Here is a 20,227-nt window from a genome sequence, read left to right as displayed (position 1 = left end):
GTTGAGTGAAGGAGACAAGTCCCATCTCAGGCAGGCCCACCCTGAGGATGCAGAGGCTGTTGCTGCAGTCTGCTGAGCCCTGCACTGATGGGATCCATGGGGCACCCACAACCCAAAGGAGCAGAGGGCACTGCCAGGGGACACAGGCACACAGACCGCCCCAGCTTCTGGCTCCTTCCCACTGCACTTGCTGGTCAAGCACCTGGGGAATGCAGACATAACATCACAAGCCCTCATAAACTCACACAGCTGTGTCCACAAGCAAAGAATTCCTATGAAATTCTGAAAAGAACCATTTCTGATAACACATGTGGCCCTGGGGCAGGCACACATCATAGCAAGCATGTGCCAGAATGTGTGTAACACTTCCACAGTGTTTTCACCTTTTGAACAGTGAAAATGAATAGCTGAGATGAGGTTCTTAAAGTATTCTTTATTAATATCATTAGAAGTTGCAGAAACAACTTTCTTGTAATATAAAGGCACAGGGAGACAGTTTTGATAAAGTATTCCAAACAAACAGTAACTTACAGTACAAAAGGACAATTTTAATGCACATACAAACCCCAAACATCTCATTCAAAAATATTTCACCATGTTCATCAATAATAATGGGCAATGACTAAAAATATAAATTGTTATTGTACAATAAATATCTGACAGGTGCAAATGGAACAAGATTTATTGCTCTCCACAATGTTTTCCCTGTAGTGTTTTTGCTCTAGTGGGGGGTTTTGGGGTTTATTTTCCTTTCACTTCCAAGTTCCTTTTACAAGTGGCTTTAGTAACTTGTTTCTGGAGGGACTAAACCCCAAACAAAATCTAAGAGGACATTCTGACAGTCACAGAACTGACTCAAGTAGTACCCAAAACTGGCAGTGTTTGTTTCTTTCACAACTTTAACAATCACAGTCCACTCTCTCTTTGGAAAATGTGGTAGATGTTTAAAAATCAAATGTAGTGGTAAGTCAAGGCTTTAAGGTAGGGTGGTAGTGATGCCTTGAGAGGCTACCTAGAACAGAGGCTAGACAGTGTTAAAGGAATAAAGCAGGGATTTATTAAAAGGCCTTCAAAGGATACACCCTGGGCAGTACAAGTGGCTCCACCCAACATGGACAGCAGGCCAAGAGTTTTCACACTTTTATAAGTTTTGGTCCATTTCCATATTGGGGTTATTTGTCCAATTACAGCTTTAGGTTATGCAGTCCCATCCTCCCAGACTGCTCTCCTCAACTCCCTGTTGTTTGCACTTTTTGGGCCTGAAGCTGCAAAGGTGTCCTTGGTTCTCAAGCTGGAAAAGGATTGTTTTGTCTAAATAAACTGTGAAGAGAACTTGCTAACATTTTATATGAAGTTCAGAGTTACATACTAATGCAGTACAGAATCTGGAAAATATGAAAGCTAAAACTTAAGGCATCAGTAGTACCTAGTCTGAGGGTTCATCCATTTTCTTCAAATAAGTGGATTTTATGAAGAAAAGTAACATGACTGCTCTCCAACAGCTTGTGCCAGAAGAAGCACATAAAACTGTTCAAATGAGGGGAGAAATTAAAATTAAAAGCTGCACTGGGCATTCTAACTTCAAAAAACAAGACAAGGGACTGGGAACAAATTAAGACTACAGAGGCAACAATGACATAAGAGTGAGAATTTCCAATTCCAAAATATCCTTAATCATAGAATCTTTAAAGTTGGAAAAGACCTTTAAGATCATCAAGTCCAACCAGCAACCCAGCACCACCACCATGTTCACCATTAAAAATGTCCTCAAAATACAGTGACCTAAGAAATCCAAGAGCACTCTGCATCTCTGTGTGGCTCCACTCTGAGCTTTGAGAAAGGAGGGCAAGTCAGTGAGTTTGCCATTTTCCTCACCTGCAGAACGATTTCCATCAGGCTCCATGCAGTACAGGAGGCAGAGCAGCTCTGCTCTTGGAAGTAGCACACGTTACCTTGCTCAGAATTAAGTTTAGCTTGTACAAAATAGTGTTTTATACAGGCATTTAAGAAATATTAGTCTCCTTCATTACTGTTACCAGAAGTAATAAGCACACATTTCCTTAGTAGTTGTAAAAAAAAAAAAAAAAGGGAAAACCAAAACCTGAGGAGCAAGCTTTCAAGTGAGTTTTTGTAGCAGTAACTGAGGCTTTTATAAAAACTGTGATTTATGAGAACAACTCCATATTTACACAAACCTCAACAAGTCAATTTCAATGTACTGGGAATAGTCAAACTTAGTTCAAGAAAAGGTACCTAGAGTGAGTACAGCTTACTGGTAAACCAAAAGATGAATATTCAGAAAATTCCATTCAATACACTTAGGAAGGATGTAAAACAAACTGCTGACTTGCTTGACATTATTCAAATTAGGGTTTTCTCTAGCATAAGTACACAGTTTCAGAAGTTCTTCAGAAAGTAACCAAGGACCATCAAAATCTGAATTTTGAAAATTATTAGTTTCACTACAGTATAGCATTCTTTGTTTACTGTATGTTAAAAAACTAGTAAGCAAAACCATTTTCTTTGGCCTATACTTAAACTACACCAGATTAGCAATTTTTTATTTTTAGTCAATCTTGTATCCCCAATTTAAATTAACACAGATCTTTTTATTGTAGTGTCTTTTCAATTTTCAAATTATCTCTGTTAAAATTAAGAGTTTGCTCATACCATGATTTCCTGTTAAACAGCCATGTGTACATACTGGCATGAAGGGTAAGTTTTGTACAATAGTTACATTAAGTGATATTTCCAATGGCAGAACCACAGAAGACATTAAATGAATGTTAGTTCAAGTGAGATTTGAGCTCAGGATGATCTAAAAAAAACAAACCACAATGTCTAAGCATAGTAAAATACAGTGTAAAACCCCCTAAAATTAGACAGTAAACTCAGGAATTCTGCACTCACAGTAGGAATGTTCTGCACAGCATTAACATGAAAGCCTGTTCAGTTTGAAACAATGCAGACAGCTAGGTTTACCTGGATGTAAATGCCACTTCAAGGTGTTTAAATAAACACAAAAATGAGACAATGATGTCAGGAAAAAGGCCTTTAAAACAGGCCACCAGTCTAACTTGACTTTCCAAGTAAGAACATCAGTTTCACAAAACTGTGACACTAATGCAGTTTTAGGTAAAGTACCCTTTGACACACAAGCTGTCAATGAAGCTATCACAGTCTTTTGTGACCTACTCCCTTTTTAGCAGTTAGGGAGGACAGTCAATAGTAGCTCAAGTTTTAATTCAGTAAGTACCTTGTCTGTTTGCAAAGGAACATTATAACACCGTAAAATTCTATTTTTACAGTATTTAGAAAACTGATAAACTAGGGGTTTTTTATTCTCTCTTTTTAACAGAGGAGTCCAAAACTTCTGTTTTCTCCGTCTCTTTGCAATAGTGTTTTAGCCAGCATTGCCAAAGACCTTCAGTGAGGACTACCTGACGTTGTTACTGAGCTGTGCCAGGTACTCCCGCAGCTCCTTGGCGGCCTGGAATCGGCCGTATCTCTTCTTTGGGTTGGCACACTCATCCAGCAGGGCCTCCAGGCGCCCCTCTTTGGCAATCTCAGCCGGGGGGTGGTGCAGCAGCCCCCCCGAGGTGCCCCGCCACGTGGCGTGTCTGGACAAAAGGTTCTGACACACGGCGTAGTAGTTGTGGTCCACGGTGACTCGAGCACAAAGGATCTCCTTAGAGAAGGACAGGCAGGCTTCTTTGTCACAGTCGTCAAACTTGCTCTCGTACCACACGTCCCAGTTCTCAGGTTTATCTGGGGAATGCAAGGGGACAGTGAAACAAGTGAGGGAGGGGAGCAAAGAGCATGTGTGTGGGTCTGAATACAATCAGAAGGCTCAGTGCACAGCAAACTGGTAATATTTAAACTAAAACCGGTTTTGTTTACATAAACTTAGAAATGTTGGAGCCTAAGACTGTATCTGACAGTTTGATACATCCTTCTGCTGAAATGGTCCCAGCAAAACAAAAAAACAAGGCAAAGAAAGAAAGAGGGAAAAATAGATAGCAAAGAGAAGGCAGGAAAAAAAGCAGCACAGTAAACACATGAAATCTACATTCACACATACCCAGAGGAAAAAATGTAGCATGAGCAAGTACAAGAGAACAATCCAGAGCCAAAGCTCAGAGAAAAACAAACAAGCAGCATGATTTATTTTAGCAACATAGATTTGGGTTCTCCAGTTGCCCTGGAAACTACTGCTAGCAAGTGGTCTACCAAAGACTAAAAAAACATTGCAAAGTAATTGCTATAAACTTTTGAAACTTTATCTTCCATCTTACTTTCAACACAGCAGTAACCAGAAAGAATATAAAAAAAGCAGATACATTACTTAGAATCTTTGAAAAAAGTAAAATTCAACAAGGCAAATGGCATTTATGCACAAACCCTTCTCCTTCTCACAGCTTTAACTTAAAACCTGATTTGCGTAAAATACCTCGTGCAGTAATAATACTGAAAAGGTTACTAAGTGTGAGCTCTCCTGAGTTCTTATTAGTTTTTGTGAGACAACTTTCATCTTAAGTTTCCAGACTACTGCCAGCTGTGAGAAGAGGTCCTTATCATGGAGTCCCAGAGTTTTGCAGATGTCTCTTAGCAGTGTGAGGTACAAATAAAAACTCATCTGTGCCTGGCAGTCTATGAGCTGACTATTGGTCTTCTCATTCACAGCACACTGAGAGACAGTTTAGGAAAAGAAAGAGTACTGAAGGATGACAGCTAAAACTATAAAAACATGATGTAAGATCTGCAGAATTAACAGCAAAGTCAATGTGGAAAAAAAAGCCGGTAATGGAGAATGGGAAAAAAGGGCTTCCTTCAGCAAACTGAAATCTGACATCCCAAAGAGAGTACAAACAGGTGTTACTGTACAGTGCAACTGGACAGAAGGTACACACTGAAATACCTCAACAGGCACAGTGATCACTCTGGACAGAGGCTGGCTCATGGAACCTTCCCAAAGATGCATGAAAACAGTAGTAAATGTCAACCACAACAAGTTTCTATAAAGACTAAGAATTTTCTCATGTCCTCTTTTGTTGTCTGTGTTCTTGATTGTTAGATCATAAATCACACCAAAAGCCTGGTTGGGACAACAGATGTGACACTTGCAGCATTCAGGTTCTGCAAGGAGCTACTTGCTCCTATTTCACATACATAACAACATTTTCAGAGCTCATCTGGACATCCTTCTGCCTGAGCAATTCAGACATGAAAGCCTTCAGTAATATTATTTTAAGAGGGAAGGAAATTAATGGAAGAGAAAGGAAAAGAAGAAAAGGAAAGGGTTCTACAGTAAATGTACTGGATATTCAATATATTAAATTTCCTTGGTAGGTTCATACAGTTTTAATCTAAGCTGCTTGAGAATATATAATAAATCTAATAAAAAAACCCAACCAAACAACCCCAAAACACACTTCCTTGCAGAAAAGTGTGTGGATAGAAAAACCCAGTCTAAAATTTAATTCCACTGCACAACATATGAAGCCTATTTGCAAAGCTCAAAATAATCCATTCACCCAAAGCAAACTGGAATCACTTGGCCTGTTGCCATGAATTTCTGCAGAATCCAGAGTTCCATGTTCAATGTCTCCAGCCTTTAGGTCTGTAAGTTTTCCTTATAAGCTCAAAAAGAATATAAACCTACGTGATGCCACTTTGTCAAACACCTCTCCTGCTGCCACTGCTTTGAGCTTTTACAGGTGACAGAAAGAAAATTAATTTGGAAACAGCACTTGAATTACCCATTCCTTCAGTTCCCTTATTACAGAAAACCAACAGGAAGCAAAGTCAGGCTATGGGACTGAGGCAAAGCAGGCACTAATGCTGTTTGTCATTCACAGAAAGTAGAGTTCCAAGACTTCCACTGTGATATAGGTGCTTGGAAAAGACAAAAAACCCCTCTCTCTTAGCTAAGGTGGACAAGACAGCCAGGCTGCTTATCTGTCTATCCACCTGTCCACACACACTCAGCACCAACACCCTCTTTTCCCATCCCCACCTCTTGCTTTATGCACATTTACAGTAGTTAAAAGCATCCAGGTATGCCCAACAGCTCATGAAATTGACAAATTGGTCAAGCTAATTAGTCTAATTGCAGAAGAAAGCGAATTCATTTTTTAATTAGCAGTCTAGTTGTAAAGCAAACAAAATATGTATTTAGCAACCACTCATACTTTAAATATTGCAGAGAAAGAAGTGAGAGACACGGGGTGAGGGGAGTGAAAGAAGACACTTACTCTGTCTGATCAACCTTTTGTCTGCCACCAGAACGTTTTCTGCATCTACAATGATAACCTTCCCATCTCTTGGTCCCACTGCAAAGTTGTCAAAGCTGACATCAAGGAGGTAGAGTGCAAATTCAAAGTCATTATTTGTCAGCTGCTCAGCTATTTCCATTAATTGCCAGGCCAGATCCACTCGTTTCTCCCACGGTGCATTGAAGTAACTCCACAGCTCCTCTCCCACGTAGTTGACAGCCACCATCCTTCCACATGCTCCCAAGTATTTTGCAAATGGCCAACCCTCATCAGATGGAAAGCTCTGTATATACAAAACAAATTTAAATTTTCAGTTAATACAAACCAGCTTAGGTTTTAAAAGGCTTTTCAATAAAACCTAGAAGAGAAAGCTGTAAATAACCATCAACACAATAATCCATATGTTTCTAAGTTTTGAAGGGAAAGGAAAAACAATACAAAATGTGTTTCTGTGACCAAGAGGCCTTGCTGGACCAATGCAGGGAAAAGGTTGGATGGCCTGAAACAATACATAGCCCATATCTAGCTTTCCACCTATACACACACACAGTTTCACCATCTTTTTCTCTTGGTGTTTTATTACACATTTGTTGTAATAATGCAAGTATATTTCCCACCACAACATTTTTGCATTTGATCTTTTAATTAAAACCAGTTCTTTTAACAACCTAAAGGAAAAAAAACTCTACAAAGTGGCACCTCCTTCTCTCCACCACCACCCCTTCCATTTTGCCAGTTGATGGGATTCCTTTGAGGTTTCTTAATTTTCTAGTACACCTTAACAGTCTATCTCTTGATTAATTGCTACATATATACTGTGTGTTTATTACACACAGCCACATAACATTTTTATCAACAGTAAAATCTGTCTCCAACAATACCTTTCTTGGAAGTTAACATAAGAGACTGAATAGAAACGACACACTACAAGAAATTACAAAAAAAGCCACAACACACCAGCACAGTTTTCCTAATTCAGTTGTGCTGAATGTGCTCTAGGACTTCAATGTGAACAGACAGGCACTTAAAAGGTACCCTCCAAACTCCAGAGGAATGCTGGATAGGAAGAAACCACAAAAGCACTGATTTAAGAAACACCAAATTTGAGAAGTTAGCACTGTAAGAATATGCTGTACACTGCTTCTAACTGTTAGGAGATACCACCAGGTGCCCATGCTCCTTTCTCATGTTCTCCCCTTCTATGGTATCACCAGACATCACCCAGGATCCATCCTGCAGTAATGATGTAGCAGAGGTTTTACCACAGCTGGGGGTTTTTACCACCAGTATGGATGAAATGAAAGCCTTGGACCTTCTGGAATCTACAATGGCAGAAAACATTTACTATCACCTGGGCAAAGAGACTGGAGGGAAACACACTCTGTAGAACAGGTCTGAACTACAAGACCATGCAGAGAAGAGGTGCCTAACATAACCAACTTTGTCTGTGCAGTACACCTGAAGAAACTAAAATTGTAACTAATATACATAATTGACAATGTTTGCTATTTCTATGGCAAAAGCCATCAAGCTGCTCTCTAAGGTGGCAAACCTTAGAAGACAATTTCTGGGTAGGTAACCATGTTTACCACTACAGAGAACCACCTTCCTTGGCTGGGTAAAAGGACATCCAGAACCATATTGATAACAGAAGAGGTTCGAAGTTTTTGACATGTCTGCATGTCTGAACTTCAACTCTATTTTTATCACATGTTCTACTCACATAAGCAAAACAGGTTGTGATAAATCCTGAGGATAATAGGAACTAATTTGACAGGTTTGAGAGCAGTAAGGTATTTTCAAGCTGTGAAACCACGTAACTCAGCAGAACTAAATCTCTCTCAGTAACTAAATCTACCATGCAATAGGGAGGACATTATCCAGCCTCCAGGCTTATTTGCCTGCAGGATTCAGGGCAATTAATGAAGGTAGAAATACAGCCAAATAGCCACCAGTTCAGCTCAGTCAAGTGTCACATTCCACAGTTAAGAGAGTTTTAGGATTTTTTTTTCACTTGTTTTGTGGTTAACAAAATAACCTTCCAACAACTGAAGTGTGTGGTAATTCAGTGTTCCTTACCTATTCTGAACAGACTATCTAACAGAAACATGGCTGTGGCATCAGTAAATGTCACCAAAGAGGGATTTCATGTGCAGTTATCGTGACTGTATTCAGTCCTGAACCAAAACAAAAATAAGAAGCTAACAGCTGTTGTCCATCAAATGAAATTATTTGTTTAACCTACATCACACAAACTTCTCTTTAAATTGGGGAAAAGTTACCTGATTACATTTCCTGATAAACACAAGCTTAACTAATTTCAACAACTGTGTATGACACTTTCATATTGCTGTATTTTATCAGCACTTGGTTCAATGATGCTTAAATATTTTTATTTAAATATTACTTTGGACCACCCCACTCCTTTTCTTTTCCACAGTTGTCCTTTTCCATGTTCCAATCTTGCCCTGCCTATGACTTTGCCTCCCTTTTGAAAAACAAATGCAACCACAAGCAGTAGAACCTGGCAGGGAAGGTGCTACCTCTGGAAGCACAGGTGTCCTTCCCTCCCAGCCCACCAAGCACACTCATTTCCACCCCCTGCATTAGCAAAGCAAGGCTCGTATTGCTGGGCTGGTGCTCCCCTGGATCAGAGCCTGATCCATACCACATCCCCACCTCGTGCCAGCATGCACTGCTGGGAGGGAAAGAGAAGGCCTCCCCAGCTGGGTGCAGAAGAGGGAAGGAGCTAAGAGGACGTTTCCTTTCCAGCAGCAGCAGCAGGGATTTATGTAATGGATTAAACTGATTTTCAAAGTGCAGCGTTAGTCACTGATCTTCCAAACACATCCATTATGCTTCCTGCACTGTGTACACTGAATTTCATTGCAGACAAGAAATTCGAGGGGCACTCTGGTTTACTCAGAAGTGCTCACCTTCATGTTACCAGCAGAATATCTGCATGCCATGCTGTAGCAGATATATTTATAACGCTGTGGCAATAAAAACATCTTTTGACAACAGGAGTGCGGGGAATCCTGCCAAGGTCTGCACATGTACAAACAACATCTCTGCTTTGGCTCCCTTCCAACTGGCATGTAACAGCCACAGCTACACTTCATTACCCAAGTCAGTAGCGGAAGAAGGGGATAAAAATATGTACAAGTGCCTCATTCAGTAGTTTTTATATTCACTTGGTGAATTTGACAAGAATATTAATTGAAGTGCAGATCTCTTGTCTTTGCAAGCAGCAGTTTGTAACTTTTTGTACTATTCTATTTTGAAAGCTGTTTTCTAAGAGGAACTGCAGCTAACTTGACAAGGATTTTTTGGTTCATGCATTAAAATTTTGAAAACAAATTTATATGATTAATGAACACGTATTCCATGAACAAGTTGCATTTAGAGACAAAAAGCTTCTTACATCACTGTCAAAAATCTGATTTCTGGGGAATAATACATAACTTTATGCTTTATTTTAGTAGTCCGCATATTTAATTAGATCATTTTGAACTTGAATATGCTATTTTCAGACTTTAAAACCTGCATTTGACAATCAAATTAAAAACTAAGCTCTTGTTCAAAACCAGAAACAGCTGTTTGACAAAAGAATCTGACTCTGATGCACCCCCTCACATTTTATCTGTGAACATAATCACAAAAGCCAGAGAAACCATAGAAAATTAAACTTCATCTGTTTTAAAATAAGGTAATGAAAATCTAAAAACAGGCAGCTTAGAAAGATTCCTCTCATTAACATTGTTATCTATGTATATCTTCTAACAGAAGGATGGAAAACAGTAAAGATGCCAAAAACTTCTGCTACCTCCATTCCCAGTGACACAGCCCCAAAACATATTTTGCTTGCTCTAATTAGTGTAGCTCCAAGACATCTCTCTAAGCAAGGCTCAGAAACCCAAACAAATCCTGTCAAAGGGACAATGGACATGCTGGTCCTGAAAGAATAATTCTGCATTTATACCTTTAAAAAATACACTGTAGTCTCAGAATAAATATTAAGAATTAACAGAGCGAATTTATCCCTTCACTGAAGCAAAAAACACACCATCAGTGCATTTGTCTTCCTCACTTCCATCTGTCTAAACCTGAGATTATAGACAAATGTGCCAGTGCTTTTTGTTCAGAGCTGTGAATTAGATCAGGCAGTGAAGACTCACCAGCTTGCAGTTGATAAAGCCTATTGTATTCTGCAGTAACACAAATCCCCCTTGAATTAAACACTTAAAAGAGTATTAGTTTATCATAATGAAGCATATAATTCATCCTCATAATCAAGACCAAAAAGCCAAACCAATTTAAGTAACAACTGGCATTTCTGTTGTTAAAAAACACGCTTTTCATTTTCAAAACTATTCCAGAAGATGCTCTATTTGTCACCTCCTGTGTTTGCATAAAGTGAGTTCCAGCTCAGAAAAAACACCTCGGACAAAAAACCTGCCCAAACAAAGAGCTGCATCTTTTAAGTGAAGAAATTTTAAAAAACACACACAGACAGAGTGGGGACTCATCTCCAAGGGACCCTGAGGAACTTCATGGCAAAATGACCCCACCCTGATACCCTCACTGCATCATCCTGCTGAACGGCAGGCACCAGCAGGCAGGGCAAGCAGAATTCACATAACATGCTCTTCCTCAAAAGGAAAATGATTCTGTCTCAGAGTACTGCTGATTCCACAGTGTAAACACAAGTAGCTCTTGCATTAATCACCAAGGCAAATGAGCAAAGCTCTGGAACCATGAAGAGCTGGAGAGCAGATTTACCATGATGTTTTTTGGATCAAAGGAGTTACAAAGCACAGATGCCTCCTTTTGTCAGGGACTGATCTGCACTCTGGAAGATATGTATTCAAATGTTTTTCTGAATGCTAGTGAGTACAGTGGTTTATGTAATTCCAGCTACATGCCACAGCATTGGATATTTCCCTAGAACTTCCACAGGAGTTATACACATATAGCCTACACACACAGCGTGAACAGTGGATTTCATTGAGTGCTCCAGATACTGGTGTTCCCACTGAAACCAGGGGTTTTTAATTTATTTGACTCCATTTCAGCCAGTTACTACATACAATTCATGCCAACAAGAGGTTCACACCAGGCTTGACACACAAAATTCCAAATACTCAGTTCTTAAGATGAACACTTCAGCTGTAAAAGTTTTATTTCACAACATCAGCAGAGACATGCCTCTTTTCCAAATAAATTAATGAACAATGATTAAACTCAAGAGCCACAATAAAGCAAATTTAATATCGTTATTGGGTGTCACCCGTTCAAATTGGTTTGTAGTTCATAGAAGTTTTTTTCAGATTAAATTTGCAACACATGCAAATGATCACTGTGTATTTACTTCTCATCAGTAATGAGCCTGGAATATGTCACTATAAAGGAGTCCTAGCAGAGATGACCTTATTTTTAAAGTTACTTTGCAAAACTGGAGTCTAAAACAAAGCTTCCATTATTTAATTCAGAGAAGTAAAACACAACTCCCCCTATACATCTGACATACCAGAACAACACTGGTATTGCAAGGTTTCTAATGTGGGGTAACAAACTTTTTTCTGCTATTGAAAACTGCAAGAATGAGAATTTCTCAAGAGAATTTCTATTTAAGTCTGTATAGTAACTTCCCAGCAGCCTTTAAATTCAGACAGCCATTCATCATAATATACACCCCACAATAACTTCAAGAATTTCTAGACTATTTTAAAATATCCCTTATAATTCACCTACATGTTTTCTACTCTAGGGAACTTTCACTATGAAAGAAGGATGAAAATAGTTTTGATAACTTAGGGAACATAATTAAATATGACAGTTAACATGACAAGTACAAGCCAGTTCTGGTCTAATATGTACAGTCATATGTCACTGCAAAAAAAATTATTCTTCAGTTTTCAATAGAACCACATTAGAGGAATATTCTTGTAACATGAGGCCACTCAATTTTAATTCAACAAAGAACCAATTTTTCGTTCCTTTTAGAAAGGTTCACAATGGAAATTCAGTCTATTAAAATCCCAGTATCTCTATGAGCCAGGACTTCAATAACACAAGTCCAGCCAAGGACATGTCAGGTAGTGCAGATACCACCTTAAATCCACTGCTTGGTTTATGGCATCAGAATTATGGAACAGAAACACCAAATTCAGTAATGAAGACATTTTAAAGGGTACCAAGTATTTAAATTGACTTGCCATTCTACATTCTACCAATATATTTAGAATAGAACTACAGAAAATAACTTATGATTAGAAGAGTGTGTATGGAAAAAAATAGAAAAGAGGAATTTGCCCATTTACTTATGTATGGATCAGCAAAAAGGTTCTGTGGAACATTTGGCCAAATTGCTACTTTGAAACAATTTCTTGCACAAAATTCACTCAAACTGATCAGATAAAGTTTTAATATATGTTTACCAGATGTCAACTATTGCTCTTCCTGTAACAAAACCAAACAGAAAGCCCAAAAATGACATGTAGAGAGAAACCAGAAGAATTTTAGGTTATGTGGCAACAGACTGTTCATGCAGGGTAATTATACCAGGAATAGAGATACAGCTGTTGGGTTTGTTTTGTTTTGCTTTTTCCCCACAAGGATTAAGAATGATCAGAAGTTGTGAGAAAAATAAAGTCATTAAGTTTAAGCATTTAGAAAGCTAAAACCATATCTGAGGGAGGGGCAATGATTTACACAGTCTATTAAAAATGCAGAAATACCACTATTTGGCACAGAGAGATTGGCATTTCTCTTAGAGAAATAAAAGTCCTTGAGACTTGTAATTTACATACAAGACACAAATGTTCACCATCATTCTTTGAAGAATGTTCATTTAAAGAGGTTGTTAAAAGCTAAAGCTCGAGACAAAGTTGCAGTAATGCATTCTGGATTTAATTGATAGATACCTTCTACAGTTTGAAAAAAACTTGATTATGTGCAAGCATTTTATTTTAATTGCACAATATATGTGCAAATTCCAGGTTTACTTTGTGTGCCTATCTCATTTTTTCCACAGTAGCTGGTGTGGGTCTGTGTTTTGGATTTGTGCTGGAAATGCACTGGTAACTGAGGGATGTTTCAGTTCTTGCTGAGCAGTGATTCCACAGAGCCAAGGCCTTTCCTGCTCCACACCCCAGCAGCCAGGGGAACGGGAGAGCACAAAACCCTGGGAGGGGACACAGCCAGGACAGCTGACCCCACCTGACCCAAGGGACATTCCACTCCATTCCACAGGGCATCGTGACCAGCACGTGAGGCTGGGGAAGGAGGGGGAAGGAGGGGGACACACATCCATGGTGACAGCACTGTCTTCCCAAGTCACCATCCTATGTGATGAGCCCTGCAATGGCTGAGCACCTGCCTGCCCATGGGATTGCTGAATGAATCCCTTGTTTGCCTTTCCTCTCCTGGTCTCACCCCACAAGTTCTCACTTCTACTCTCCCCCGTCCCAGTGTGAGGGCAGGGAGCTGCGTGGGGCTGCGTTCCCAGCTGGGGTTAAACCACAGCACTGAAAACAAAGTAAAGGCAACTGACATTTCCATATGGCACCTGGCAATAATGAAAACCAACAGCAAAGCCAACACAAAGACAAGACTGAGGGTTGCAAGACCAGCTCTAGATGCACTTTTGCCAAAACAACTTATAAATCCTGTATTTCAGTTTTGCCAGTACAGATGTAAACTGTCTTTTCAGGTAAGCATTGGGAAAATACAACCACCTTACTGAAAAACAACTTTCTTATCAAGAAACAACTTCTTTCAGCAGTAAATCCCACTGCACTTCCCCCAACTCCAGGAACAAGGATTTGGGGCACTGTTGTTTTTTCTTGTTTAAGCAGAGAACACAACACTTGGCCACTGCAGAAGGTGTCAGACACAGCGGGGCTGCAACCAGGGCTCACGGCACAGCCACTGTGGCTCCACAGCAGCAGCAGCTCAGGAACTGCCATCCAAACTGCCAGGACACTGCCACAGCACCTACAAAGGGGAAATCTGGAGGCTCACAGGCATCACTGCAAAAGCTCTATGAAAAATGAGCTATCACACCTTTCAGGTCTATTAACAGTAAGTTTATGTTCCAACTTGCGACTGAAGATAAAAATTAACCAAGTTACTTGAGAAAGTTGAATAACATCCACTATTTAAAATGTTGAAAATATTTCAAAACCTTTCTCCACTACATCTGTTTTACAAGACAAACTAGAAGCTGGTGGTTTATAGAAAGTCACAGGACAAGGATAAATCTGCTTACATCCAGAATGGTTCTCCGAACAGTCACACTGCACTCAGTCTCTAATCCAAGTTATTTTTTCAATTTTTCTATTTCTTCCTAAGGCAACTGTAGCTGACCTATCTTTGCAAGTGTTTGATGAACACCATCACCATATTCAGTTAGAAATTGGATGCCATGCATAGATCCTATCCTCCAGGTGATTGCCATTTAAAACACTCTGTTTATCATTTAATGAGTTGAAACAGCAGCAAGTTTTGTTGTTGCTTTTGTCCAAATAAGCTGTTCATGCCTATATGAAATACTGGTTTAGATGTAGCATTTTGATTACAAATCTGACCTTATTTAACTAAGAAGTATTCATCTTTATTGCAGAAAACAACAATTAGGAGGGGAGATGAAAAAACCCCAAACCTATCAGAACTTAAACCTTTAGGATAGAAGTTCTTTGGTTCAAATGTGAATTCAGATGAAAATTGTGAAAATATTTAATTGGTGAGCAGTCTAGCAAGATTCTACAGAAGAAAAATTAGTATTTTAATATCCAAAAAAATATCTTAAGTGTACTTGAACAATACTGCAGATGTCATTCCATTTGCTTAACAAAGTCAAATGGCAAAAGGGGCTGAGTTCTTCCCTGATTACACCTACACAATAAATTAGTGCAAACAAAGAATGTTAACAAGAAAGTTATGAAAAAATACAAATAATGAGTTAGGATTACAACATGTAATCTGTATTAAACTGTGCAGTGTTCTACTTTTGATACAAATCCCTGAACAGTAATATCATGCTATGGGTTAAAGCCCCACCTGAAAAATTCCCAGAGCAGAAGCTGTAAATCACTTGTGATGATGCAGTTCACGAGAACAGCACTTCAGGAATAATCCATACTCCTCACAGGCTTCAAGCTAAAATCCCAGCCTCTGATGAAAAACCTCACAATCCACAAACTGTTGGCTCTTGTAGACAACTACTGAGAATTTTCTACTATAAATGAAAGACCAAGCTTTAAATTCCTACTAAATTGCCTATTTATATTTGTCTGTTACACAGTTAAGCAAAACAGAACTTGCATGGAGTGTACACCAAGAGTTTGGACATCATCTGCACTGTTATGAATGACAGTGCTCAGTCACTGTAGTGTTCCTTGAAAGGCTCTAGGCACAAACAAGCAGTATTTTCCCTTGTGCCCTCTTGGTGACAGAGAGCATGAGTTAAATGCATCCATTTATTGATTTCTTTACTTTAAAATCTGATTCTTCATACAACATCATGAAGGTTTCTTTTCTTGGAAGCAGCTGATTTTTAAAACAAGCCTACAAGTTTCATTCCAACAGCACTACTTGCCCTCATCAATACTGCAGAAACTACACCATAAAATGTCTTACAAATGTTATGTACAAACACAAAGCTGCTCAGTAGTCAATTATCAGTTCTAGAAAGTAACTACCTCTCAGAGTGTCTGGCATGTTGCTGTTGCAAGAGCTGCAGAACACAGAATTAGCCATTCCTTAAATGTTTCTCAGATGGAGACTAAACCTGGAGTACTATGGAATGGGAAGAGATCATACAGATTCATGTACTTCACATATTTCATTCCTAATTGAGGGAAGGTCTTCAAACCTTGAGTACCCAGTAGCAAAGTTAATTAACACTCTTCTGGAGAAACCATTAGGAGTGTTTAGGCACACAAAGCTGGCCTGAACCTCCCCAGAAATATTGTCCAAGATAAGCCAAAACATCAAAATTCACAAGACTCTATGAAACACTTTTGATCTGTTAAAAGGCAACAGACTTGCTTTACTTCTCTCTGAACTGCTAAAGGCTGCCTCACTTCCCACAAATTTGACCTGCTCTGCTCTCAGCTGCATCCTTGTTAAAATAAATGTTGAGCAGAGTGCTCAAGTCCACCCAAGATTTTTTCTCTTCAACAGATTTGCTTGACAGTCCCAGGATTCATCCACAGTTCATCAAGAAGCTGAGAGGAATCAAGGCTCCTAATCAACCCACAGCCCTCCACCCATGATCCAGCCCATTACAGTCAATGCCACAAGTGTGCCATACCCTTTGCCTGTAAAGAATTAAGAAGAAACACAGCTGTTCTCTGGCCATCGAGGTCTACACTCAGCATGTTGGAACCACTGTTCAAAACCAAAAAAGTAAGTTGTATGAAACACAGCCAAAACAAATCACTTCTCAAAGAATTTCCAAATACACTCAGCAGAGCAAAGCAGTTTTGATTTTCTTACTTAAGTGGAGTTTCCTTACTGTGCTCAGGAGGAACTTCACAGCAAAATGGGAAACTTACTGCACCCTCAAGTCTGCTGAGAAGCAAACTGGAAACACACTCTGAAAACAAAACTAAAGAGCTGTACATGGAGAGACTGAAGGGCAGAAGGCATACTACTGAAAAACATGTTTGTAATTAAGTTCATAAATTGATTTTCTAGAAATTAGTCAGTAGGCAAACTTTCTGGAGGGTAAAGCCTGCAGCACTGCTTTTTGAGCATTTCTTGGCCTCTCACTAGAGAAACAGCAGATGTTAATAGTAATCATGAGGTAATGTTTTCAAAACATATTTGCAAATATTATTTTAATCATACATTGGATAAAGGCAAGGACAGTTCAGTAGTTAGACAAAACAGTTCTGATTCCAAACCTACATGCTAAAGGCACACTTGGAAGTTCCCTTGATAATGTTAAAAACCAAAATGCAAAGCTCCTCATCTAAACAGATATAGAACAGAAACAACAGAGCAGTGCCACAGAATAGAAGTTTCCTAAGCATTTTGCACCTAAAAATTTCTATAACATATTAAAGCACAAATTTCAGGTGTGTGCACATAACCTGTCCCCCTAATTAAAGACTATAGAACATGTAATCGCTGAAAGGAGAACACTGTCCATTTATCTGTCGGTCTGTTTCCAGGCTACAAATACCTATCTCTAATTTCTACCAGCACTAACTATATTTAGTTCACACTAAGAACATGACATAGCACATGAGTCAGTTTCTGACAAGGAAAGCACAACAGCATCGCAGCACAGTCTCTACGTACTCCCTCCCAAACTAGAGCCTAAGAAATGAATCACGGGCACGCACTGCTGCCCGGGAATGTGTGAATTGCGGAACACGCTGACACCGGACTGTGCCAAAGGCACATGGCAGCAGAGAGCATCAGCCTCCGGCACTGACCGCTCGCTCCTGGGGACCGCGCCTGCCGCTCGGTGCCCGGCGGCACAGCGGGATGGGGATGGAGTTAAAAACCTGAGGAGGACAGCAAATCGGGAAAACACGCATGTTTGAAGGAGAAGAGCTGATCAGGCTGAGCGAGCTAAAGAAACTCCTCCTGCCCGGAGGCAGGGACCGGGGACCCTCTGCTCAGCCCGCCCTGCCGGCACCTCCGCAGGAGAATCAGTCACGGCACAGAGCCGGAGGCGGCCCCCGCGATCCGCCGGGGTTCGGGGCCAGCTGCCCGGGAGCCCTCGGCCCCGCTCGCAGACACGGCCAGGGCAGGAAAGGCTATTCCAGCGAGGGTCCCGCCGGGACGGGCACTGCCGGCCGCGCTTACCTGCAGCACCAGCGGCTCGGGGTTGAAGGCGAGGGTGATGAGCAGCTGCATGCGCTCCGAGTCCTTCAGGTTGCGCAGCAAGAAGCTGCCCGAGTCCTTGGTCTCGGCGTAGCGGCGCACCAGGCGGTCGAGCAGGCGCTGCGAGGGGCAGTGCACCAGGTCGGACCAGCCCTCCACGGCGCCGGGGGTGAGCAGCCGCACGTCGCCGTTCAGGCTGGCGAACTCGGTGGCGGGCAGCGCCTGCAGCAGGTCGCAGCGGCCCCTGCCGGTGGCGCGGCGGCAGATCTTGGTGTCGATGTCGGCGAGCTCCTGCGCCGAGCCCAGGCGCTTCAGCACGACGCGGCGGGAGCCCTCGCGGGGCTCCCCGTACCGCGCGAAGTACACGTTCTTCACGTTGAAGAAGTCCAGCAGGCGCAGGCGGCCCCAGCTCTCCAGCCGCAGCTGCCCGTTGAGGAACTTGCGGCACCAGCTGGTGCCCCAGCAGGCCGGGCACTTATTGAGCTGCAGGAAGCGCCGCTCCGACAGCTCGTTGCGCTGCAGCGAGGCCAGCAGCGAGTGCGTGTTCAGCACCAGCGCCGCCGCCAGGCTGCCCAGCACCGCCAGCTTCACGTAGCGGTACAGCCGCCCCAACTTCAGCGACACCAGCCGCAGCATCGTCCCGGGCCGCGCCGGGCCCCCCGCCCTCCGCCGAGCTCGCTGCCCGCCCCGGCCGCGCCGCGGCTCCGGCTCCAATAAACTCCCCGCCTCGCCGCCCGCCCGATAAAAGGCGGCCAAGTTACTGAGGGGCCGGCGGGGAGGGGGAGGGCAGGGGAGGGGGGGCGGCGCCTGCAGCGCGCGGGCCCGGGCGGACCCGCCCCCGGGGAGGGGCTCGGGCTCCGCCGCCGCCGCTCCCGCCGCCGCCGAGCCCCCGCCGCCCCGGGGGGCTCCTCCCCCGCCCGCCGCTGGACACGCCCCCGAGGGCTGGGCCTAGCGCGAGCGCCGCCGGCCGCCAGCGGTTGGCTGCGCGTGACGCGGCGCGGTCGCGTGCGGCCCTGCCCCATCTCGGGGGCGGGGCCGCCACGCGCGCGGGGGGCGGGGCCCGGCGCCCTTCCCGCCCCTCAGCCCCCGGCCCCGCCGGACTCTCGAGCGTCCGGGGAGGGGGCGCGGGGCTGGCGCTGGCTGCCGCCATGTTGCCTGTGCCTGTCTCTGTCTGTGTCCGTGTCTGTCCGCCGTGTTAGCCCCCCGTCCGGGGCAGCAGCGCTTTCCCGGTGTCCGCGGAAAGCGCCCTGCCCGAGGCTGGCCCGGGACGGCCGCGCTGCCCCCGTAGTGTCCGCCACCCGCCGTGTCCCTGCCCGCCCCTCGCCCGCCCTCAGGGGTCCCGGCGCGTCCCCGCCTGGCTTGGCGGTACCGCGAGACAGGGTCTCTCTTCCCCAGGGCTGGCAAGGGGCAGTTCGTGCGTCTCGTGTAGCGCTGGAACGCCACACCTGATCCTGTGAAATGTGTCCAGCCTGTCCCCACGCCCGGGGAAGAAGCAGTGCTGAGGGGCAGTCCCCGTGTGAGGAACGTTCCGTGCTGTGAGGCTGCCCCCACAGCGTCCCTGGCAGTGCTGGCACCGGCACTGCTGCAGGCTAAGAGCCGTTCTGTGAAACTAACACACAACAGAGTAACAAAGATCAACAAAAAGGGTGACAAATCTTAACCTCGTCTGACACTATGCCCTCACAAGTTAAAGACAACCTTCATATTGTGAGAAGTAACTCACTTTATTACCTGTCCAGTCCCAAAAGTGCATAGGGATATGGTCGTTGCGAAAGAAGTTCAGCAGACTGCATAATTTCCAGTTATTTTATATGCACTTTACAAAACTTCGGGTGCTTAGTAGCTAGAATATTGGACATACATTTGTCTTTTCATATTGCATTGTACTGATATCTCTATGTCCTATGTTTTGACACTTCTATGTCTAGTCTAAAGTATTTCTCTTACTGATATTTTGTCAATGACTGTATCTGTTTCAATATGCCTTGTCAAATGCTGCTCCTAGGGTCAAAACATTCCATCATCAAATTCTGCAAACAGTCTACAAACCAGTGGGTTTCTGATAAATTAAGTATATACATAGATATATACAATTTCCCTTAATTCAA

At 42.6% G+C, this 20,227-nt stretch overlaps 1 protein-coding gene across 1 annotated transcript; it reads right to left on the bottom strand.

Annotated features, from left to right (window-relative positions):
- Positions 1-413: 413 nt before the first annotated feature.
- Positions 414-19,004, bottom strand: DIPK2A (divergent protein kinase domain 2A). Its single transcript, XM_071437662.1, has 3 exons — positions 18,102-19,004; positions 6,255-6,558; positions 414-3,768 (listed from the first exon to the last, which is right to left on the bottom strand). Exons 1-3 carry the CDS (start codon positions 18,753-18,755, stop codon positions 3,437-3,439), a joined length of 1,290 nt encoding a protein of 429 aa, XP_071293763.1. The 5' UTR covers positions 18,756-19,004; the 3' UTR covers positions 414-3,436.
- Between the last annotated feature and the right edge of the window lie 1,223 nt (positions 19,005-20,227).

Source organism: Agelaius tricolor, unplaced genomic scaffold, assembly GCF_023055355.1.
Source record: "Agelaius tricolor isolate 1412-34295 unplaced genomic scaffold, bAgeTri1.0.p SCAF_12, whole genome shotgun sequence".
Taxonomy (NCBI): domain Eukaryota; kingdom Metazoa; phylum Chordata; class Aves; order Passeriformes; family Icteridae; genus Agelaius; species Agelaius tricolor.
This window is presented reverse-complemented; position numbering and strand designations above follow the sequence as displayed.

Bases quoted from the DNA above. Each gene is read 5' to 3' on its own strand.
- DIPK2A (XM_071437662.1), bottom strand. From the start codon at position 18,755: ATGCTGCGGCTGGTGTCGCTGAAGTTGGGGCGGCTGTACCGCTACGTG. The intron at 6,559-18,101 runs GTAAGCGCGGCC...TTGTATATACAG, and splicing joins CCGAGCCGCTGGTGCTGCAG to AGCTTTCCATCTGATGAGGG. The intron at 3,769-6,254 runs GTAAGTGTCTTC...TGCATTCCCCAG, and splicing joins CAAAAGGTTGATCAGACAGA to ATAAACCTGAGAACTGGGAC.